The following is a 24,999-nucleotide window of genomic DNA, read 5'->3' on the forward strand; positions in this document are numbered from 1 at the left end:
GAATATTTTGACAACTGTCTAACCTGCATGCCTTGTGGGTTTGTAGGCTACGTCCTAATGATGGATGCCCAGCGAAACGTCAGAAGGCAGGGTGAAATGGTTGAGACCGGAGGTGGTCGGGGTGTTAGAAATCCCCAAAGCCCTCGTGGACGCAGTAGAGGCCGCGGTCGTACTCTGAGAGGTGGCCAAAAGGATCCACCTTAGGCTCCGGCTGATTGGGAGCAAAGTTTTGCTGAGATGCAAGCCAGAATTGCGCAACAAGAAGATGAGATTCGGAGACTCAGGCAACGGGATGCTCTTGTTGAGCTTCCCCCGCAACCGCTTGCTGCGGTTCCTGCGGTGCCAGCAGAGCAACAAGTTGCTAGTAACCGTATGGAGCCTTTATATGAGAGATTCAGGAAGCAAGCACCTTTAGTGTTTCTGGGAGGCCCTGATGTACTTAAGGCTGAACAGTGGCTGACTGTTATTGAAAGAATATTGAATTTCATGGGAGTGGTCGGGAATGACAGGGTGGCGTGTGCCACATTTCAATTTCAGGAGGATGCCTTGGTGTGGTGGGAGATGGTATCCCTCACCAAAGATGTTGCTAGAATGACCTTGGAGGAATTGCGGGATTTGTTTAATGCTAAATACTGTAATGAGGCGGTCTGAAGTGCAAAGCAAAAAGAGTTTGTTGAGTTGGTACAAGGAGAGGGTATGTTAATGACTCGATATACAACCAAGTTTGATCGCTTTGCTAAATTGGCCTATGGGATTGTGCCAACCGATTTTAGTAAGAAGGAAAAGTACTTGGTAGGGTTAAATGCCAAGATTAAGCATTATTTGGTTATTACTACAAATGACACCACAACCTATGCTGAAATTGTTGACAAGGCTCTTCAAGCTGGAGGAGCAGTTAAGTTCTTGCAAGAAACCCGAGAGATTCCTGGTGCTGGTGGGACCACTACTCTTCCTATTTTTGGCTCTAGAAAAGAGAGTGGTGATTCCACTATTGAGCAAAAGAAGAGAACTTTCCCATCTTCGGGGAGTTCAGAGCAAGGTAAAAGGTTTCAAGAAAACCAGGGTAAAGGGGGACGTCAGACTTACTCCTATCCTGAGTGCCCGCGCTGCAAGAAACATCATCCTAGGACTAGTAACCGAAGAGCTTATATTCAAGGTGGATCGGTGGGGCACCTCAGGAAAGATTGTCCCCAATTGAAGAAAGAGGAACCTAAGCTTGAAGCTAAGCCTGCACCAGCACGTGTATTTGCCATCACTCAGGCAGATGCTGCCGCCAGCCCTACAGTAGTCACAAGTCAGCTTCTTATCAACGGTTTTGCTTTTACAGTTTTATTTGATTCGGGTGCTACACGATCATATATATCATCAAGAGTTCTTAATCAGCTTGGTAGGCCTAGTGATATATTTGAGATGGGATTTGGAACCCTATTGCCTAATGGGGAATTAATTATTTCAAGAAAGTGGGTTAGATCGGTGTTAATTAGGGTTGAAGACAGGAAATTGAGCGCTGATCTTGTGGAGTTACCATTGGCCAAGTTTGATATTATACTCGGGATGGACTTTTTTTCCAAATACTCTGCTAGTATTAACTGCAAACAGAAAATGGTAACTTTCCAACCGGACAATGAGGAACCATTTATTTTTGTTGGTTCGGTTCAAGGTTCTCGTGTCCCAAGAATCTCAGCATTGAAAGCTAAGGATTTATTACGCAGTGAGTGTGTAGGATTCCTAGCGGTTGTAGTGGATTTTAGTAAACCAGTGTTACTTGGACCTGAAGAGGTTAAAGTGGTTAAGGAATTCCTGGATGTGTTTCCAGAGGAATTACCGGGGTTACCACCTCAGCGGGACATAAATTTTATTATTGATCTAATACTTGGGGCAGAACCTATTTCAAAAGCACCTTACCAAATGGCACCTGCAGAACTAAAAGAACTGAAGATACAACTTCAAGGAATGCTGGATTTAGGGTTCACCCGACCAAGTGTGTCTCCTTGGGGAGCTCCAGTCCTATTTGTAAAGAAGAAAGATGGGACCCTTCGAATGTGTATTGACTATCGAGAGATAAACAAGTTAACCATTGAAAGCAAATATCCTTTACCTAGAATTGACTATCTGTTTGATCAACTTCAAGGCAAGATGGTATTCTCTAAGATTTATTTGAGATCTGGATATCATCAACTGAGAATCTGGGAAGAGGATATCCCAAAGACAGCTTTCCGAACCAGGTATGGTCATTACGAGTTCCTGGTTATGTCATTCGGGTTGACAAATGCTCTGGCAGCCTTTATGGATCTCATGAACAGGGTATTCAAGGATTTTCTCGATAATTTTGTAATTGTATTTATCGATGATATTCTTGTGTACTCTCGGTCAGAAGCAGAACACGAACAACATCTTCGTATGGTTCTGCAATGACTCAGAGATCATAAACTTTATGCGAAGTTCAAAAAGTGTTAGTTTTGGCTGTCACAAGTATCCTTCCAGGGGCATATTGTCAGAAAGGACAGGATTATGGTCGACCCATGGAAGATTGAAGTAGTGAAGAATTGGCCTAGACCAAAAACAGTCGCTGAAGTTCGTAGTTTTCTCAGTTTAGCGGGTTACTATCATCGTTTTGTGGAAGGTTTTTCCAAGATTGCAATGCCGTTATCCGAATTAACAAGAAAGAATCAACGGTTTATATGGTCAAATAAGTGTGAGGAAAGTTTCCAAGAGCTAAAATAACGGCTAATCACAGCTCCTGTTTTAGCCTTACCGTGTGATCAAGAGAAATTTGTGGTGTATTGTGATGCATCAAGGCATGGTTTGGGTTGTGTGTTAATGCAGGCAGATAAAGTCATAGCCTATGCTTCACAACAACTGAAAGATTATGTGCAGCGCTATCTAACTCATGACCTGGAGCTTGCAGCAGTGGTGTTTGCCCTAAAAATTTGGCGACACTACTTATATGGTGAGCGGTGTGAGATCTATACTGACCACAAAAGTCTCAAATACTTTTTCACTCAGAAGGATCTGAACATGAGACAAAGGAGGTGGTTAGAACTAGTGAAGGACTATGACTGTGAAATCCTGTATCATCCTGGAAAGGCAAATGTTGTGGCAGATGCCTTAAGTCGGAAAGGACCTGATCAGACTTTCAATATGGTAATGATTTCTCCTAAATTAGCCTCGGAGATGTCTAGGGAAAATATTGAATTCGTGATCGAGAAGTTGCATAATCTGACACTTCAGTCAGACTTGTTGGAAAGAATTAAAGTGGCACAACTAGAAGACCCTGAATTGCTTAAGTTTCGAGAAGATGTCTTAGCAAGCAAAGCTAAGGACTTTTCGATCTCTTATAGTGGAATATTGTTGTTTAAAACTCGTGTGTGTGTCCCTGGTAACAATGAGCTTAAGAAAGAGATTCTGGATGAAGCTCACACTACCCCTTACTCGTTGCATCCGGGAACCACCAAGATGTATCAAGATCTGAAGCCATATTTTTTGTGGTATGGGATGAAGAGGGATGTGGTTGATTATGTCACTAAGTGTTTAACCTGTCAACAAATTAAAGCAGAACAACAGCGACCTGCAGGATATTACTTTAGCCATTAACACTTCCAGAATGGAAGTGGGAAGACATTGCAATGGATTTTGTGGTGGGTTTGACCAAGACCACAGGAATGTACGACTCAGTTTGGGTCATGGTGGATCGCTTTACTAAGTCAGTGTTGCTATAATTTTAAACACTACGCAAGTATACGCAATCAAGTAGTAAATCTCACACAGGTGAGGTCGATCCCACAGGGAATTGGATTAAGTACCACTAAATTATACTTATGATTCTATTCGGTAAATCGAAAGCAATTATGATTTAAAAACAGTGAAATATGAAAGAAATTCAGAAAACTTAATAACACAATTTAAAGTTGAGCAAGATGAGACAATAGGGAGGAGAATCCTGTTGTTGTTTACCCAAATCGTTAATGATTAATTACTATCCTATTCTCGCAGTGAATGACAGATTATGAAATAACCTAGCTCCTTTCAGATCTTCTAGATTCTAAATCACATGTTATCTAATTAATTCCTTAACTAAACTAACATGAAATCAGCATTAAGCAATAATCTACTCGTCACATAAGTCATGCAAATACTTTCGTTTCACATAGAACATTGATTATCTTAATTTTAGCATTCTCAATTCTCACTTTTCAGATTTTGAATTGAGATCATAAAGCATGCACAAGGTGATCAATCTTAAACATGAAATTAAACACAAATTAAGATAATTTCACAAACAAGAATTGAGGAATGGTAATTAAACATTAACTAGGCAAAACATTAAACAACAATCATCATCCTCCCTAAATGGGAAATTTAGTTCAGAAACAAATCCATAACCATTCCTAAAGCAATATTCAACATAAATAAATTAAAGAGGAATAAAGAAAAGAACTGTTTGAGGATGAATCTTGGATCTTCACTTGAATCTCTATGCTCTTCCTGCCGCTCTCAGCTGTGTTTTAGGGTTCCAAATCGCTCTCCCTGACTTCCAATCGCAGTTTTCTATTTATACTTGAAATTTAGGGTTCGATGGACGAAATTACCCCCGGTCCGTACGGGATCTCGCCGCGGCCACACTTCCTCTCGCCGCGGCGAGAATGTGCCAAAATTAGACACTTTCTGTTTCTCGTATCTCGCCGCGGCGAGACTCTTCATCGCCGCGGCCAGATATGCAAAAACTCAAAATATGAAGTTTTTCTTCGGCTCAGCACGTCTTTCAGTGAATTTCTGCACCCGAGACCTCTTCTACTCCAAAGAACCTGAAAACATAGAAAACAAGCGTAATTCCGTCCCAACACAGCTAAGAATGCACATAAATAGGATCCATAACATAGGCTAAAAATAGCCTAACAAACTCCCCCAAACTGACTCTTTACTCGTCCCCGAGTAAACTAAGACTAAACTAAAAAACTAAAAATGATAGCTGAACTTTCCAACAATTAAATTGTTACCACCACCTGCACAACTTCAATCCCTCAATAACCAGAATTTCAACTTGCCAACTCTAAGAACTAAGTTGAATGTGCAGTTTACAAGTAAGTAATTCATGCAAACATAAAGCATCGCAATTCCCATCAATATCACAACTGTTCTAACTTTCCAACATCCCACTAACACATGATCAATAAGTTTGAATGACATACCTCTCTCCACTAATGTTGACAAATTTCTACCTGGAATCAATAGGTCTTTTTCGGTTAAAATCACATGGCTTAGGTACATGGGTAGATGAGAAGTCATTTAGGCTAAACTATACCATAGGCACTATTAACCAAGCAAGCCTAGACATTTATTTTGCTTTCTTTCCATATATCCCAAAAACAGAAATAAGAGATTGCAGTTTTTTTCTTGTGTGTGCACCTCATAATTTTCTTAACTTTTTTTTTTTTAGACACATTTTTTTTTCTTTTTTTTATAGGCACAACACACAATATTCTTATTATTTTTTTTTTCAATCTCTCATTCCTACACTTTATATATTTTTTTTCACTTACAGCACTTATTCCCCCCCCCAAACTTGCTTCAAGGCTTATGGCATAACAAAATATGTTCAGGGTGAAAAGAGTTTAGAATAACAAATTCAGCTCCGTGAAGTGGTGAAAAATTTTAAAACAGGCTAAGGCTCAACTTTGGGTATACTATGGGTAAAACTTTTTTAGGTAGGCTTGAAAGGCTCAATCGATCCAAAGAAAATTTGCCTAAATCACTTTCCAAACAAAAATCATCAAGGATTTCGCTTCAAGAGAGTATGTCAAACAAATTCTATTCCATGTTAAACCAATCATTCCACAAACCAAATAGAACAGAAGTGATATGCAAGAATAGCAAATGTTTTAAGACTACACGAATCACTTCCTAGCACACATCCATTTTAATTCAAACAGTTGCAAGTCAAGCACACAGTTATGTTTTAATCCATTGCACAAGTGAATAACAACAATTCAATCAATCTTTCAATTTAGCTATCACACAAGACTAACTAAAAAAAACGAAAAAAAACTGAACAAAAAAAACTAAAAATTTTAAATCTCTCCCCCCAAACTAAAGATGCACATTGTCCCCAATGTGTTAAAATAAAATTGTGGTTGAGAGAAACTTACCTGAGCCCCATCAGAAGGGATCAAGTCCACCTTTTGCATCCAAAAGAGCCCTCGTACTAAATGAAGAAAATTTACCACCAATAGTGTTGATTTCAGAGTTTTGCACAAGAGTAATCTCACCTTCAGAACTACCACACATCAATCTTTTCCAACGACGCTGAATCGTTCGAAGTCGCTCTTTAGGCTTTGCTTTCTTCTTATTAGTTTTAACAAAAGAACCCTTCACCACCTCAATCTTGCAACATGTAGGAATGTCCGTTGGGGCAAAAACATTAAAATTGACCTCTTCATCTTGCACTCGCAACTTTAACTCCCCCTTCTGAACATCTATTAATGCTCGACCCGTGGCCAAGAATGGTCTTCCCAAAATAATGGGAATAGTTGAATCTTCCTCCATATCAAGAATTAAGAAATCAGCAGGGAAGATAAACTTACCAACCTTCACCAGTACATCTTCAATTATGCCACGAGGATGAGTTAGAGAACGATCCGCTAGTTGTAGAGTCACTGTTGTGGGCTTTGCTTTTCCCAATCCTAGCCTTTTGAAGACAGACAACGGCATTAGATTAATGCTTGCTCCCAGATCACATAGAGCTTTAGTTTCCACTGAACCCCCTATAGAGCATGGAATATTGAAACTACCCGGATCTTTAAGCTTGGGCGGTAGTTTCTTTTGCAAAATGGCGCTACACTCCTCAGTTAATGCCACTGTTTCATAGTCCTCCATTTTTCTCTTCTTAGACAATATCTCCTTCATGAACTTCACATAACGGGGCATTTGTTCCAAGGCTTCAGCAAAAGGAATGTTGATGTGTAGTCTTTTGAAGACCTCTAGAAATTTTGTAAACTGCTTGTCTAGATTGGTCTTTCGGAGTCTCTGAGGATAAGGTATCTTCACATGATGATCAATACTGATTGGTGGAGACTGTTGTTGTGGTGCAGGACTATCAGTAGCCTTCTTTTCCTTTGGTGCCGGTGTCTGTGCCTGTTGATCCTGAACCCCATCTTCAACTGGTTGCTTGCCACTAGGTCCTTCATAACTCTTTCCACTCCTCAAGGAAATTGCTTTACATTGCTCTTTTCCGTTTGCCTCACTAGTGCTAGGTGAATTTCCTTGAGCTTGGTTTGCCACTTGAGTAGACAATTGTTCCATTTGAGTTTCTAGAGTTTTAATAGAGGCTCTAGTCTCCATCATGAATTGGAGCAATAAATCAGCTTGGATATTGGAGCCTCCACTAGGACTTTGTTGTTGGTTTTGTTGGGGCTGATTCCTCTGCTGGTAGAACCCCTGCTGGTTGTGCCCATAATTATTATTTTGGGAGTAGTTCCCAATGGCTTTTGCTTGATCCATTGGCAAATTATCCACATCTGCCTGACACTCTGAAAAGTGATGGTTGCCTCCACATATCTCACAAATAACTTGGGCTTGTTTAGCTTGCCCTGCAATCAGCTTTGTCAAGGCCTCAACTTGAGCTGTCAACTTTGTGATGGCATCAACCTCTAGCACACCAGCTACTTTCTTAGTTTGACTCCTTTCAGTTGGCCACTGCTGATTATTTAGAGCCATCTCCTCCAATAGATCATATGCCTCATTAGCACTCTTTCTCATAAAAGCTCCGCCCGCTGCTGCATCTATTAAAGTTCTAGTATTACCAACCAACCCGTTGTAGAAGTTATGAACCAGCATCCACTTCTCTATACCATGATGGGGACACCTCCTGATCAGATCTTTAAACCTCTCCCAAGCCTCATAGAGAGATTCATTATCTTGTTGGCAGAAATTATTGATTTCTCCTCTTAGCTTTGCAGACTTAGCTGGAGGAAAGAACTTTGACAAGAATTTTGTTGCCAGATCATTCCATGTAGCAATAGAATTCGGTGGCAAAGAATTCAACCAACTCTTGGCTCGTTCTCTGAGTGAGAATGGAAACAACCTCAATCTAATAGCATCGTCGCTAACTCCATTAACTTTAAAAGTTTCACAAAGTTCCATGAAGTTAGAGAGATGCAAATTAGGATCTTCAGAAGGGAGACCACCAAACTGAACTGAAGACTGCACCATTTGAAGGATGGCAGGTTTGATCTCGAAGTTGTTTGCATCCACTGCCGGTGGCCTAATACATGACTGCACTCCCGTCAGAGTAGGGAGAATGTAATCTCTCAAGCTACGGCCATTAGCTTGATCTTCCACAGCGCCTCCATTATTACCATTATTACGCCCATTGTTCCCAACATTATTGTTCACATTGGCAGCCATGATTTCTGATGTTTCAGCAGTTGCTGAAACTCTTTCTTGCCTCTTGTTCTTTCGATTCTTCCTGCAAGTTTTCTCAATTTCAGGATCAACTGGTAATATGACTGATTGTCCTTGACGGCGCATGCACTTAGGATTCCTGAAATAGATCAAGAAAATATTGCAAGAAAAAGGTTAGAAAAATCAGCAAGAGAAAATATACCAAAGTAGAAGTTAGTATAATTTTATGTAATATTAATCTTTAAACAATTCCCCGGCAACGGCGCCAAAAACTTGTTGCTATAATTTTAAACACTACGCAAGTATACGCAATCAAGTAGTAAATCTCACACAGGTGAGGTCGATCCCACAGGGAATTGGATTAAGTACCACTAAATTATACTTATGATTCTATTCGGTAAATCGAAAGCAATTATGATTTAAAAACAGTAAAATATGAAAGAAATTCAGAAAACTTAATAACACAATTTAAAGTTGAGCAAGATGAGACAATAGGGAGGAGAATCCTGTTGTTGTTTACCCAAATCGTTAATGATTAATTACTATCCTATTCTTGCAGTGAATGACAGATTATGAAATAACCTAGCTCCTTTCAGATCTTCTAGATTCTAAATCACATGTTATCTAATTAATTCCTTAACTAAACTAACATGAAATCAGCATTAAGCAATAATCTACTCGTCACATAAGTCATGCAAATACTTTCGTTTCACATAGAACATTGATTATCTTAATTTTAGCATTCTCAATTCTCACTTTTCAGATTTTGAATTGAGATCATAAAGCATGCACAAGGTGATCAATCTTAAACATGAAATTAAACACAAATTAAGATAATTTCACAAACAAGAATTGAGGAATGGTAATTAAACATTAACTAGGCAAAACATTAAACAACAATCATCATCCTCCCTAAATGGGAAATTTAGTTCAGAAACAAATCCATAACCATTCCTAAAGCAATATTCAACATAAATAAATTAAAGAGGAATAAAGAAAAGAACTGTTTGAGGATGAATCTTGGATCTTCACTTGAATCTCTATGCTCTTCCTGCCGCTCTCAGCTGTGTTTTAGGGTTCCAAATCGCTCTCCCTGACTTCCAATCGCAGTTTTCTATTTATACTTGAAATTTAGGGTTCGATGGACGAAATTACCCCCGGTCCGTACGGGATCTCGCCGCGGCCACACTTCCTCTCGCCGCGGCGAGAATGTGCCAAAATTAGACACTTTCTGTTTCTCGTATCTCGCCGCGGCGAGACTCTTCATCGCCGCGGCCAGATATGCAAAAACTCAAAATATGAAGTTTTTCTTCGGCTCAGCACGTCTTTCAGTGAATTTCTGCACCCGAGACCTCTTCTACTCCAAAGAACCTGAAAACATAGAAAACAAGCGTAATTCCGTCCCAACACAGCTAAGAATGCACATAAATAGGATCCATAACATAGGCTAAAAATAGCCTAACAGTCAGCACATTTCTTGCCTGGTAAAGTAACATTACAGTGGATCAGTATGCTGATCTGTATGTGAAGGAGATTGTTCGCTTTCATGGGTTACCAAAGTCTATCGTTCCAGATAGAGACCCTAAATTTACCTCGAAGTTCTGGGTGAGTTTGCAAAAGGCCATGGGAAATAATTTGAAGTTCAGCACGGCCTTTCATCCTCAAACAGATGGGCAATTTAAGCGAACTATTCAGATACTTGAAGACCGGTTACGAGCTTGTGTCATGGATTTCGGAGGGTCATGGAGCAAGTATTTGCCTCTGATTGAGTTCTCCTATAATAATAGCTATCAAAGTACTATAGGAATGGCTCCTTATTAGCTGCTATGTGGTAGAAAGTGTCGATCCCCAATTCATTGGGATGAAACAGGACAACGAAAATACCTAGGCCCTGAGTTGGTCTAAAAAAAATGAGGCAATAGATAAGATTAAAGCATGAATGCTTGCTTCGCAAAGCAGGCAAAAGAGTTATGCAGATCCCAAGCGTCGAAATATTCCATTTCAGCCGAGAGATCATGTCTTCCTACGTGTGTCTCCTATGAAAGGAATCAGACGCTTTTGAAAGAAAGGCAAGCTAAGTCCTAGATTTATAGGACCTTTCGAAATACTTGAGAGGGTTGGACAGGTTGCTTACCGGTTAGCCTTACCTCCATCATTATCAGCCGTGCACAATGTATTTCATGTTTTGATGTTGAGAAAGTACGTGTCGGATCCAATGTATATCCTGAGTTATGAAGCATTGGAATTACAATCGGACCTGTCTTATGATGAACAACCAGTTCAAATTCTGGATAGGAAAGAGGAGGTCCTTCGAAGCAAAACCATAGCATTGGTTAAAGTACTCTAGAGAAATAGTAAAGTGGAAGAAGCCACTTGGGAATCAGAGTCTGATATGAAGACTCAACATTCAGAGCTGTTCAGGTTAGATTTCGGGGACGAAATCCTTTTAACGGGAGGATAATTGTGAAGACCGCTTATGATTAACACTTTGGATTAATAAATAACTAGGGTTTATTCATGAGATTAAATATTATTTATAATACGTATATTGTGGAGATTTATTTGAGTTTGATATAATTAATTATGCTATTTTGTATGAATTCCTCGTTGCTTTGTAATGTGTTTGGAAGTAGTGGAAAGATACGTTGGGCCAGTAGAGAGTCGCATTTTTTTATGATATAGAATTATCTTAATATCGGGGTGTTGTTGTTAGGCTTTGGAATTATAGGAATTTTCAGGTTTGGTAATGACCAATTTACCCTTGGGAGTTTTCAATTAGTGATTTTAAATTAGGGGCAAGGTGGTAATATAGTTAGAGTTCCTTCTTTGTCTTTTATGAGTAATAATTTTATTATTAACTCATATATATATATTAATATTTATTCATTTTGGTCAAAAAGAAAAAGAATAATTATTTACCTTTTAAGAAAAACCTAGAAATTATTCTTTTCAAAAGCTCTCTCCCTCTCCTTCGAATCACCTAGCAACCAGCCCAAAATTATGGTTTCCTTGAACACATTTCAGTGAGTTTTGGTAGGATTTGAAGCTTCAACTTAAGGTATTAAGCTTTAGCTTGTCTCTTTTTGTTTTCCCTAGCTTAAAGTTGACCTTTATGCATGACTTTGGGGATTGAGTTGCTGTATGCGTGGGGATTGTTTACCTTGGTATTCTGAAGTTAGATGTTGATCATCTAGGTTGTTTAAGTCTGAATTAGGTGAGCTTTGTATTGTTTAAGCAACATTGGAATTTGTAAACTGCAACTTGGTGCTCTAATGGTGAAATGAGTTTTTATGTGCATTGTTGTGTTCTTTTGCTTGAAATGGTTATATTGGAATATAAGCAGGTATACTGGAAGGTTTTAGAAAGTTTGGGGTTGATTTGAAGTTAGGGGAGCAATTTTTGGGTTCCCAGCACAGAGCCAATCGACCGGTTCTGGGGGACCATTAGAACTGGTCGACCGGTTGGTACCCACGAACCGGGCCTCCGGTTGGGAACCGGTCTGCCGGTTGGGGCTTTTTCCAGAACCCTAGTTTTCTCCGTTTTTGTGTTGCTTAAGGTGTTAGCATCCTATTTATCGATAGGGTTATCCTTAATTTTAATTTTAAATCCCCGATAAGTGTTTTAGCGTGTCTCTCATCGAATTTTGAACGTTATGGTTTAGGGCCCTGTAAAGCGTCGAGCTGCACTTCCACTCAGACTGACCGACACACCTGAGTACGGAACGAGGTAAGATAGCATAAATATTACATATATGTGAATGGATACTTGTATTGGATGTTTGCACTACTAACACTAATATGTATGTGATTTTAAGGGTGTTAGTATAGTGTAGGTTATCAGTGTGCTTACGGTGTTATACCAACACTAGTACCAGGGGGTACGTCGTGCATGTTGTACAACACTTAGTAATTCCCGGGAGTACAATAATGGCGCTACCAACATGAGTACAAGGTTAGTACTTTAGTGCATTTGGTACAGTGGTCGTACTTCCCTTAAGAACGTTCATTAACCATTTGATGAGCTCGGTTCTTGAGCTAAGGGCAGCTTAAAGATAAAGTCGGTCTAGCATTGCATATATATATGTGTATTGCATATCTTACTGAGTCTGTTGACTCATCAGCTTGCTATCTTGTGTAGGTAAAGGAAAAGCTAAGCTGGAGGAACAGTGTGATGGGGCTCTGCAGGGATTGTACATATCGCGGCAGTGTAACCTTGAGGGTTTCGGTCTTTCATTATTTTGAATTGCCTTTTGTTATTGCCTGTTGTTTGTAAAAAAAAAAAGAGTTAAAGGATTTTGTAATAGCAAATGTAGTTTTTAACTTTGTTTTATAACTCGGGATCCCGACCTATATGGTTAATTAATTACAATATAATATAATTACTTTTTGAGTTTAGTAAGTTTCAAATACAGGCGTTACAACACACCCAGCAAAAGAAAGGTTTCTCGTGCTCCAAGTTTTGATTCGAGCCATCATTTTCCACCAATAGCTTGCAATCTGCTGAAGAGATCCTCTTTGGGCAAATAGGCACTCCCGGATACTTGAATGGTAGCTCTTGCTTTTGGAATCCTGATACATCCAGAATTCTTTGCACATCTGCATCAGACATATTACTACAATATACAACCGATTTGGAAGGGTTAGGGAACAAGCCTAATGTGTGAGAGAAAAGCTTCAATCCCTGCAACATGTAGTATTTGCCCTTGAAGTCCCCATTGCAAAACAATAGAGCATCGTCAGCAAAGCTTAAGTGATTTTTATTATTTTTTTTTTGTTTTATTTAATTAGAAAAGTAATTTTTTTTTTTTCAAAAACATATTTTATAAATATGTTTTCACTTTCTAATTTTTTAATTGAGGATCAAAATTTTATAAATTTTGATTAAAAAAAAATTACTTTTAAATTTTTTTTAAACAGGTTTTTTAATTAATATTTTAGACTGCGATTCTAATTTAGATCTTGAGACCCGGACTCTAGCCCTAGTCCCACTCCCAGACCACGACTCCAACTCTAAACCGAGACCTCGACTCAACTTGAATATATATAAAATCAAAACATAAAAATGAAAATAAAAATAATAAAAGTAGGTATAGAATATATTTATGTTTTTTATTTTTATTTTTATGATAAAAAAATTAAAAAATTAAAATATTACGGCGAAAAATTAATATACATATTGATGATAACGATACATGCCACATTATTAATTTATGTAATCAAACACGCTTGGCTACCTGCCGGTTCTCTTCTATAAAAGGGTATTAATTTCCCGAACTCATACTCTCATCTCAACATATACAGATTTTCTTCATATATATTACCAAATATATTATAATATAAATCTTGAACAGAAAAGATGTCGGCTGATCTATGCGGCAAACTAGAGATTGATGTAGAGTCCAAGACGTCTCCTCCAAAGTTTTATGAATTGTTGAAACATAGACCTCACCACTTTCCGGGTGCTTCTAAGGATTTAATTCAGAGTTGTGATCTACATGAAGGCGAATGGGGGAAAGAGGGTTCTGTCTTACACTGGAATTACTTTCATGGTAATAATTAAGTTCCTTAAACACAATAATATCTATTTGTTAAACAGCAGATGTGTGAAATTTTAATCATGCATCTTTATAAATTCTATTTGTTTTTGGAGAAAAACTCATACTCTTATTATATATGTCACCCTCACTTAATTTCAAAAACAAATTATAGGAGAAATAAAAAACTCTAGTGAGTATATGATCCATAAAATATGATAAAATTGAATTATAAAAAAGTTAATTGTGAAATAGAAAATAGCCACTATTAAAAAGAAGTGTTAATAATTTATAGAAGAGTAAATATTATCTTGGACCTTATGTTGTGTAAAAGTTACAGATTGAACTCTCTATTTTGTTAAATAATAAAATAGATCCTGTATTTTTAAAAATAGTACAAATAGGATACTGAATTGATTTTTTTGTTAAAATAAAATTTAATAATAATCTGACCTAGAGATGTTATGACAAAACTGATTAAACTTTCTGTATCTGTTCGTATTAGAAAATATCTTAAAAAAAAAAAAATCGATAATTGTGGTGAGAGCCTTATTTGTACTATTTTAAAAAATATAGTAATTATTTTATCATTTAACAAAATAAAAGTGCTCATCTTATTCTATAAAAAAACTCATATTCTTAGACAGTATATTTATAAATATATATTAATTAATTAATTTGTTGATTGTAGAGGGGAAACCTAAGGTGGCAAAAGAAGTAGTGGAAGACATAGACGACGACAAAAAAGCAATTACTTACAGAGTAATTGAAGGTGATCTTATGGAACATTACAAGAGCTTCAAATTCGTGATTCAAGTAATTCCAAAAACAGATGGTGAAGGTAGCATTGTTCATTGGACAATTCACTACGAGAAACTCCATCACGAAATCATAGACCCGCATACCATGATTGAGTTTGTCCATGAACTCACAAAGTATCTTGACACTCATCTCCACGAGGCATAATAATATATATATTGCCAAATTAAAGTACTCTCGCTCATGTATTATATATTATTATATATAATATATCAATCGATATAAGTAATATATATTATTATTATATCGACTAATAAATAAAATGTTTACGAGAGTACTATAAATTACAGTAAGTGTGGTTTTCTTTGTTTGTGAGATTATTATCATAATGGAATCAAGTTTCGTTGGTTTGAGTATTTCAGCATTTCGGGTCCGATGGATCTATCCGGATCCAATGCCATCTGTTTAATTCTGCAAATTTATAGCCATATTTTTATTTTTCTCTACATTAATTAAGTGAAATTAAACTCGATCAGTACCTAGTAATATACGTTTCAAATATAAAGTGGCGTTAAGTAAGCTTCATTAATAATATAAAATATTGGAACAATGAGAATGTAGAGAGAGAATTGAACGAAAACGGATCGAGTAAGGTTTCGGATATTGAATGGAGCTCTCTGATTGAATGAATTATAATCAAGATTCCAAGCTATTTAGAGCTGAGCTATTATAAGAGATGAAAGGTTATGACAACCTAATTAATATCTAACTGAATCTTCAATCAGCCAACATGCTCTCTCAAGCAAAAAGGGCAATCAAAACCACTTGAAGCTTGTATTTTGAACCGGAGAAACTTGGCAACTGAGAGACCTTTGGACGTTAGAACATCAACTATCTGTTCAAGAGTAGGAACATATATAGCATATGTGCAATGAGCTTCTATAGTACATTAGTTCTCGTTAAAGGCTATATTGAGAACATTAATGTTGTCAGTAAAAGTTAACAGTGATTTTCTACCATTTTCACCCAATTGACTCATTTATACCGAGAACATATTGTTCTTGGTAGAACTTTTTACTGAGAACAATTTTTTTTTACAACCACTTTTTTTTGTTCATTGTTAATATTCATAATATATAGATAACTTATATATTTTTATTTTGGTATTAATATTGCTTAAATAATGATGAAAGTAAAATTCATTAATAAAAATACCATAAATTAAGTTTTTTTTTTAACATTTTTTAAAGTTATAAATTTAATTACTTAAGTACTAAAATTGCTAATAAAAGAGTTCGTGAAAAAAGTAAATACTACATATAATTATAACTACTGACTCGGTTCTCCATCATCGAGATGATTAGACTGCTGAGGCAAATTCTGTGATCACAGAGTGATACAATTTGTCCTAACTAGTTTCTCCAGCTGTCTAATCCACTTATCTCGTGAACTTAATCCCTTATGGGATCCATGTTTCTTTGGAAAAGCTATTGTCATATTTAAATATTCACGAGTTAGTATATTCACATAATTATTAATAATATAAGTTAAATATTTTAAGTTATAGGCTAATTAGTAATTTTTCCTCCCGAACTTTGACAAATACCAAATCATGCTTCCTAAATTTTTTTGGCCGTTAAAAATTTCCCCTGAATTATTGAGATTGTTAGATTTAAGAACTTTTGTCTAATTTCATTCAATTTTACTAGATTGTTTATGTACTAAACTATGCTCCCCAGACTTTGAAATCTACCAAATCATGCCCCTCAAACTTTGATATGTACTAAATCATGCCCCCTGAACTTTTATCTATGTTAGAATTTTTTTACTAAAATTAGATAAAAGTCATTAAATTTAACAATTTTAATAGTTTAGGGGAATTTTTAACGGTTAAAAAAATTCAAAAGCATAATTTATTACATGCCAAAGTTCTGAAAGAAAAATTTCTAATTAGCTTAAATTATATATACCTCCAATATTTGTCGCACCAAAAAGAGAATCACTTTCTCAATCACCCAAACCAGCAAGTATTAAAAATACAAGTATTTAAAAAATATTATAATAAATTTTTGTTCTACTTTCAAGCCCTCTTTAGGTGGGGTCCTAGGCTCATATTTACCCTGTTTACTTTTAGAATCGATTCAAGAAAATTTATATAATAAGAAGTTTTTTTTTTTAAAAAAAGAAAATTATATAATAAGAAGTTTCATTTAGTGGAATGTATACATGGAATGTCGCGATTACAATTAAATTTGTCCTATAAATATTTTTATATATTAAAAGTACCTATTTAACGCCATTTCTTGGTTTAACATTCTTAGTTTAACAGAATATGATCGATTAGGTTTGATCTCCCGTTAAAAAATAAACCCAATAATTAAACCAAAAAAATTAAACAATCTTTTAAATAAACAATCTTTTAAATATTAATAATCTCTTTTTAAATTAAAAAAAAATCATTTTAGCCACATATCTGTCTAACAAATCTATCTTGGGAGAATATTAATAATTTTTTTATTTATTTTTTAAAAAAGAAAAATATAGATAAAATATCTAGAAAAGATAATATAAAAGAAGATTGATTGTGTTGGCTTAGAGATTTTTGGGCTTGGGCTTAAAAAAATAATAATAAAAAAAGATAAAATGGGCTGTAATTAGTATTTACCTTATATGTTTGTGCTTATTTTTAGTTTTATTTTTAATTTTACCACCAAGAGGAGAATGTTGAAAAATATTAGAATATGAAAATATTATTGGTGCTTAATAGTAATTTGCAAAGAATGTGAAAGTCTATAAATATATAGTTGTGTAGCTATTATTAAATATGAAATGAGATAATATAACTTTTTTCAATTAGAAGATTAATGTACATTTTACTATTAATAACTTACATTATTATAACACAATTATGTTTTACTTACTAAATATACTGAGATATATTTTATTTTTATAAAACAAATCGTTCAAATAATTATATTATTTTAATTATTAATTAAAATAAAAAACTAAAATATTAAATAAAACTAACACTACGTGACTTGGCACGTAACAATCACCTAGTATATATATATATATATATATATATATATATATATATATTTATATAATTTTCAAAAAGTTTTATCATGAAAAAAGGCAAGAAGTTAGAAGGAATTCCACTTAGTTTGTGGTAACAAGAATATGACATGTTCATGGGCAGTGGAATATGGAGTACCACTATAACTTATGACTGGAAAATAGTACCTATGTACATATTGCTTTTTTTCATATTCAAATCAAATTGATTCACAAAATACAGAAGATTAGACAACCAAAATAAGGTTAAAAGGAAAATGATAGCAAATGACAAATTTTCAATGCTTAAAAATTCATTGAGGTCAGGATTAACCTGCTGACTTTTATTACAAATCACAAGTCATTCCAGCCATTAATACACGTGAAAAAATTTTATAATTTCAGAATGTGGGATATACATCTCATTGATAGTATATGACAATAAGATGGAAAAATGCCATTAACAAACAATTATGACCTTATTGATTTCTATAACCACTGGCGGACTCAATTGAAAAAAAATATATTTCTTTTACTTCTTAACTAAAAAAAAAATCTTTTAATTATTTTAATTGCCTACAACAAATACGCAACAAAATGAGAGATCAATAGTTGATATTTTGACAGTATATCTCGAAAATGATGTATTCAATGCTATTGACAACGAGCTTATCATTCATCATTTTCAAAACATGAAAACTCGTCGAGGACAACTCTAGAGATATAAGCTCAAAAATTGATATTTTTTTAAAATTTTAGGATATTGAGTATGTTATATATTTTGAACATCGTTTTAAATTTTTTTTTTTTTTTTTCTATTATAAGATTTTTAGTGCTTGATATTTAATATTTTTTTAGTTGGTAATTGAAATATTGTGTTTTTCTTTATATTTACTTATTTTTTTAGAATATTTTTATATATGAAAAAAATTTACGCCCACCCTCCAATTAAATTCTGGGTCCGCCACTGTCTATAACAATTATTAAACTTAATTTAAACTCCACATATTTATTCTATTTCAAATAAAGAAGGTATTTAAAGAAGATCCAAAGCTATTTACTATCAAAGGTAGAAAAGAAACCAACTTTACAGATCAGCTGCAGGAAGAGAATGAATCGTTGTGAGTGTTGTTCATAATAATAATAATAATAATATATAATAATTCTATGAAATTATATTATTGGTATTCAAAAGGAAATGTTAGTTGCTGGAACTTGAGCTCTGTAAAAGTCTTTGTAGTAGTCTGGAATGGGCGGTTTAATTATCGATTTCTAAACCAAAGAGCACTTCACAACACAAATAAATAAAACTAAACCTAAACTACATGACAAAATCTAAAACTATGTACATGTGACCCAATATCTTTATTGTCTATAATTTTTTTTTAAAAAAAAAAATAGCAAACACTTTAAGTGGAACAAGCAAACAACTCAAATAATAAACAAATGACAAACCTTTGGAAAACTCTTGATACACAGCTTGTAAATAATTAAGCGGGATAACAGTTAAATTTAGTTGTACAACAAGTAACGAACATTCAAAATTAAATATAAAATTATTTTTACAACCACTACTACAAAAACACTCTTTAGAGGCGGTTTTTAAGCCCTTTCAGCGTCGGTTTTCGCGAAATTCGCTACCGACGCTGATCAAGGCGACGCTAAAGGGTTTATATGAACCGACGCCATATGTACCCCTATGGCGTCGGTTATTAGCTAGGAACCGACGCCATAGGGGTACATATGGCGTCGGTTCCTAGCCAATAACCGACGCCATATGTGGCGTAGCAACCGACGCCAAAAGTAAGCAGATTTCAATTTTTTTCATTTTTTTTAATTTAATTATATATTTATTAATTTATATATTATTTTGTTTAATTTAAATTACATATTTATTTAATTTAATTATATATTAATTACATTTTAAATTAAATAGTAATTAAATTTGGGTAAAAACATAATTTGATTTCATAAAAGTAATTAAATATTACACAAACACTAATGTAAAATTAGTTAAAAATATTAATAAGTTAATAAATCTAACTACAAGTTAATCTATAAAAATTACATAACGAAGAAAAATTCTTCGACCTTTGAACCTCAATCGTCACCGTGAATCACCGCCATCAATTGTTCGATCCACTTTCGCTGTAGTGGTTACAATTCTGTTTTTGGATCGTATTGCTTCTTACCCCCAAACTGTTAAAAAAATTAAAAATTTATATTAGTTTATGTATATGTATATTATATATTTGTTATTATAGAATTTATATACTATAATCAATAATTAAATTAATTAAATTAAGTAAATCAAAAAAAAAAATAATCAATAATTAAAACTTACAGCTTTTTGATCTTGTATGTAACGGCTGGGGTTGGCACGTGCGACGATGTCAGTGATATATTTCAAAACATAAAAACCGCATTCTTGGCTTTTAGGTTGTCTTGGACAGTTTGCTTGTGAAATTCCTTGCCACGGGCCAAGATACTCATGTGCGTCCCCTATATACATGAATGCCCTGTTTTGGAAAATTATATTAGCATTTCAATTCGTTAGTTAATTTAAATTTGTTACATAAGAAGTCATTAAATTATTACCTTCCGATCATTTGTTCTATTTCTTCGGGAATTGGGCAGCCTTTTACAGGGTTTAAATGAATAATTTTCCTTGGCGTAACCACCACTAGCGTCCAATGCATCCTAGAAAATTATATTGGAATATAAGTAAGATAGTATAAAAATAATTTGAAGTCATAATATAGAAATGAACAATTAGCACTAAAGAATTTAATAAAGTTTACCCGATATTCCAAGGAATAAAGAACATTTGGTGGTTGTTATTCATTAATGATAACCAATTAGCCAATCGTCTTGCCGCATCGTCAAAAGACTGACTCTGTTCTTCATCGGTGATCCCATGCACTACGAGAAGCTCTGGGTCGTAAAACTTGAAAATTTTCCTCAGACCGTTGATGCTCTCCCATATGTGCCTGCCAAAAAAAGTGTTAGTGTCTTGTAATAATTTGACTATAATTTGATATAAGGTTAATTAGATTAAAGAAGAGTATACATCATTCCAAACAGCATTCCCTGGTTGCCGATGTAGTCACATGTAGCAACCTGCTGCAAATCCTCTCCAGATAACGTGATCTGGGTACGCGGTGCAATGAATCCTCGGGGGACAGGAATTGTGATTATATCACGTTTATCTTTGAGCCTCAGGAATTCATGAATCATCCATTTTAGCGAATTAGGGATCAACGCCATATTCTTTTCCGTGAACAAGTCATCTTCCCGTGCACCACGGCCTTGTGAAGAAAGCATCGGAGCTTTCCCCTTTGACGCATCACGTCTTGAGGGCGGTTGAGCGAGTGGACCCTAAACAAAACAGAAAATAATATATATATATCAAATTTTATCCAAATTCTACCGAAATTTCGGCAGCATAACGGTTGTAAAATGACCCCAAAAATTTTGAACATGGCTGTATAACGACAAATAACACATATATAACAGTAGTTTGTTCATCCATCCCACCGCAGCACATATATTCGCAGAACCTACTTCACTACGGATAAATATTGAAGATATTCAAACTCCACTAATCATTAATAATTAATTTGAGTTGAGAAGTTACCTAGATTGTTAAAATTAAGTGTTTAGGCCAAGGAAGGAACATCTGGTATACGTCCCTAACATATCTGCACTCTTCAATTGGGACTGGGATTTTAGCGTCCTCTTGCAGGATTTCCGAAACCATAATCCGGGCATGTGAATCATCGTACTCCTGGCAGTGAACTTTGATCATACCCACATGCTCGTACAAATACCCTCGGGCCACAATATTGTCGATGTTGTCAGAGCAGAGATGTACTTGCTGATTAAGGGCCGCATGGTCATCAAAATTGTATAGGATACCTTGGTCGTTGAGGGAAATAAACTCCTCAACATAAATTTGTGGTTGTACCTCATCCTGAGGAGCATATGGTTGTGGAACATACGCCTCACCAGCCACCTCTCCTTCTCCCTCTTGTTCGGCAGCGTTCCTCTGCTGCTTAAGGGATTGGACTTCGGCTTTTAATTTTTCAATCTCCTTCGCTTGCCGAGCCATAACATCAGACACTTCCCTTTTCTTCCTGCCGAACAGTTGAGATGCCCTGGTCAGGAACCTACAAATCATAAAATGCAAATTAGCAGCGATTTTATTTGTGTAACTAAATAAATAACATTTGAAGTAATAGCATACCCAGCAGCCCTGACACGTCCAAGATGCTCTGGTGTCCCGAGCGCCTGCGTCAGGATATCGTTTTGGCCCTGGACCTGAATTTGTCCCTGACTAAGCTTCTCCTCTAATTGAGCCTAATGCACGCATATATTCAAGCAATTAGTATATGAATTATATACAATAACTCATGAGTTGAACTCAATTAAGGATTAATATATACTTACTATCTTCTCTGCAATTTCCTTGTCGTAATCAGTGACAAGTTTTCTACTCTTGGTGCGTGATTTAATCCAAACACGGTGGCGGGGGGGATCTGCAACTTCGAGGTCCTTTTACTACATAACGTTATAACAATGAAATGAGTACCAATTAAATTGTATAGCACATTATAGCACATTAAATTTTAAGTATTACTTACCACAGCTTCCAGTACGTTCACCATTCCACTCCGACCACTTCGATGTCTGGATTGAATTTTTGAGGAACGTTCACGTAGCACCTTACTCAATTCCTACAATGCCAAAAAAATACATTAGATACATGTACTTGTATTTAAGAGTTTATCTTAGTGTTAATATAATTAGCGTACCAGAAATTCAGGAGTTAGTCGACTTTCAACAAATTTGCATCAATCAGTAGCGTCGATCTCGGGGTGCTTTTCAGGGACTTGTGCCAGTCGTCCCAGATCATTCTCTTTCAACGCGGGCATTATGATGTCTTTTGTCATCCTATTCTTGAAGTCTTTCATTAACTTCCCAGCTAGGATGAGACAATCATGTTTGAAATTGTCCGGCACAATGAACCCCGTCTATTTTGAAGGAAAACAAACACGGTTAGAGTCAACATTTGGAGTAATAGAAAAACAAATCAAAATTCTAACAAATAATAGCTTACCTGAATGTCTTTCCAAACTTTATTTTTCAGAGTCGGGTTGACTTCTTTCCAGTTTTTATAGGCCAACCCTATTGTCTGCCGAAATCTGACTCCTAGAGTGGATACGAGCTTCGCATAGCTTTTTCCACAGTATTGACCTTTATCATTAACTTTGAGGGCCACTCTTTTGCCCTGATCCATTAGTTTGGATATTTCATTCATTTGCGTCGGCCCTCGTGTAGGTATTGTGGTTGGACACTCATTTTCTGCTCCCGAATCAGATCCTGATTCCGAGTTCGCCATGTCTACACCATTAACAAACAAACTTCAAAGTTTTGACATTGTGACAAATCCAAAGCCACGGGATTCTCTTGTCCATGGATCAATCACAAGATGCACACCCACCACCTGAAAAACATAAATAAGACAATGCAAGAATAGTATTATGATACCAAATTCTATAACTAGAAAAAAAAGAAAAAGTAAACTCAAGCAATCATTCATACCATCCCTTCCAATGCAAACTGCTTGTCGAGATCCATCTTCGTGATCCTAGGTGACAACCTGGTAAAGTACAAATTTTTACCCAAATTCCCAACATCACTCATTGGACTCCTGCGAAATAATATACAATAGAAACATGCATTATTATCGAACCATCAAAGTAAAGCTCCGTATAAACACTACAAGAAAAATAACTTTTGCCAGCGAGTAAACTTGCCGGGCAAAACTATGAGGATTTTGCCGGCAAACTTTTTCTGGCGACTTGTTTTGCTGACAAAGGGCACCGGCAATGGCTCGTCAGCGTATCAACTTTTGCCGACGACCTTAGTAACGCCAGCAAAAGACTTTATAGACCGCCGAACTTATTTTCTGGCATAAGTGCAACGCCGGCAATAGGGCTGCCGGTTGAGGTCCCAGTGACGAGGTTTTGGCGGCGAGTTAACATGCCAGCAAAAGAATTGGCGCGAATTTGGTGCCAATCCAAATTTGGCACCTACACTTTGACAATGCATTAACTCGCCGAAAATAGTATTTAATAAAAAATAAATTAATATTTTTGCTCTCAAGTGATGCGCCAGCAAAACTTTAATATTTAAAATATTCAACACTTTTGTCGGCGCATTGTACTCGCTGACAAAAGTATTTTTTTATAAAAAAATTAAAATTTATAATATATAATTAAATTTAAATTTAAAATAGAAATAATAATAATAAATATAATATAAAATATATTATAAAACCAAAATTTATATTGTAATTATAAACCTATATTAAACGTCATAAACTAAATAAAAGAATTTATAGTTCATAAACAGTAATGTTATGCACACTGCAGACTAAAAAAAAACTACAAATCGAGAGCAACATCGTTTTCATTACTGGGATGGGCAGTTTGTGAGGAGGACCCAGCAACATGGCTAGGAAGCTGATGGTAGAATCTGTACAATCGAAGGCATCTCGGGCATATTAAATCCTAGAACGACGTTGGTCAACTGGATCATTTATTGTTGAAACACGCTCATGATTTGATTCTCAGTCATCATCATCTGTTGTTGTTACTCGTTCCGTTTTCTTTGCTCTTCCACCATTCGTTGTAGTGCCTCATATTCATCTTAAGTGACAGTGGGCTACCCGGAGGGGCCTAGCCTGGGAGTTGCTCTTTTTGCCCCCGTCTTAACTCTTGGCAACTGGCCCTGTCCTCTCAAGTGGCGTGACCGCGAATGGTGAAATGTTTCAAATTTCTTTAGCATTAGGTAAAGAAACTATATCTAGAGTAATCGTCAACGAATGTGACAAAATACTTATAACCGCCTCTGGCTTTTACATTTAGTGGTACACAGACATCTGAATGTACTAAACCTAGTGGTTCTTTGGCATGCTCTCCCTTTACAGAGAAAGAACGTTTAGTCATTTTTCCTTCTACAAAAGATTCACAAACTGGTAATTCACCTAAGGTGACATTTTTTAATGGACCACTTTTGGTTAGTCTGTGAAGTTTGTCATAGCCTATATGACCAAGATGTAAGTGGCATAGATATAATTCGTCTTCATATTTGATCTTTTGTCTCTTAAGTTTTCTTGGTTAAGCTATTTGAAAAAGTTCGTTATTAAACACATGTTCATCGTGTCTTAAAACATAAAACCCTTCTTC

General features: G+C 35.6%; 2 protein-coding genes, 1 long non-coding RNA gene and 1 other non-coding gene across 4 annotated transcripts; 3 read left to right on the top strand and 1 right to left on the bottom strand.

The window, feature by feature from the left end:
• The first annotated feature begins 702 nt into the window (after positions 1-702).
• LOC133030512 (uncharacterized) lies at positions 703-10,221 on the top strand. Its single transcript, XM_061103279.1, has 5 exons — positions 703-2,139; positions 2,485-2,623; positions 2,750-2,913; positions 3,010-3,538; positions 9,902-10,221. The coding sequence occupies exons 1-5, from the start codon at positions 703-705 to the stop codon at positions 10,219-10,221; spliced, it is 2,589 nt and encodes an 862-aa protein (XP_060959262.1).
• LOC115715505 (small nucleolar RNA R71) lies at positions 7,844-7,950 on the top strand. The gene has a single exon (XR_004011373.2). It is a non-coding gene; the product is annotated as a small nucleolar RNA R71 (small nucleolar RNA).
• A 3,449-nt stretch (positions 10,222-13,670) lies between the features above and the next one.
• LOC115701508 (MLP-like protein 31) lies at positions 13,671-15,108 on the top strand. The gene is made up of 2 exons (XM_030629323.2): positions 13,671-13,948; positions 14,625-15,108. Exons 1-2 carry the CDS (start codon positions 13,756-13,758, stop codon positions 14,897-14,899), a joined length of 468 nt encoding a protein of 155 aa, XP_030485183.1. The 5' UTR covers positions 13,671-13,755; the 3' UTR covers positions 14,900-15,108.
• A 6,645-nt stretch (positions 15,109-21,753) lies between these two features.
• On the bottom strand, positions 21,754-22,367 carry LOC133030055 (uncharacterized). The gene is made up of 3 exons (XR_009683958.1): positions 22,196-22,367; positions 21,993-22,105; positions 21,754-21,915 (listed from the first exon to the last, which is right to left on the bottom strand). It is a non-coding gene; the product is annotated as an uncharacterized LOC133030055 (long non-coding RNA).
• Positions 22,368-24,999: the final 2,632 nt, after the last annotated feature.

The sequence above is a fragment of the Cannabis sativa genome, chromosome 8, assembly GCF_029168945.1.
Source record: "Cannabis sativa cultivar Pink pepper isolate KNU-18-1 chromosome 8, ASM2916894v1, whole genome shotgun sequence".
NCBI lineage: Eukaryota > Viridiplantae > Streptophyta > Magnoliopsida > Rosales > Cannabaceae > Cannabis > Cannabis sativa.

Bases quoted from the DNA above. Each gene is read 5' to 3' on its own strand.
- LOC133030512 (XM_061103279.1), top strand. From the start codon at position 703: ATGACTCGATATACAACCAAGTTTGATCGCTTTGCTAAATTGGCCTAT. The intron at 2,914-3,009 runs GTGTTTGCCCTA...TTCACTCAGAAG, and splicing joins ACCTGGAGCTTGCAGCAGTG to GATCTGAACATGAGACAAAG. The intron at 3,539-9,901 runs GTCAACAAATTA...GTAACATTACAG, and splicing joins TGTCACTAAGTGTTTAACCT to TGGATCAGTATGCTGATCTG.
- LOC115701508 (XM_030629323.2), top strand. From the start codon at position 13,756: ATGTCGGCTGATCTATGCGGCAAACTAGAGATTGATGTAGAGTCCAAG. The intron at 13,949-14,624 runs GTAATAATTAAG...TGTTGATTGTAG, and splicing joins ACACTGGAATTACTTTCATG to AGGGGAAACCTAAGGTGGCA.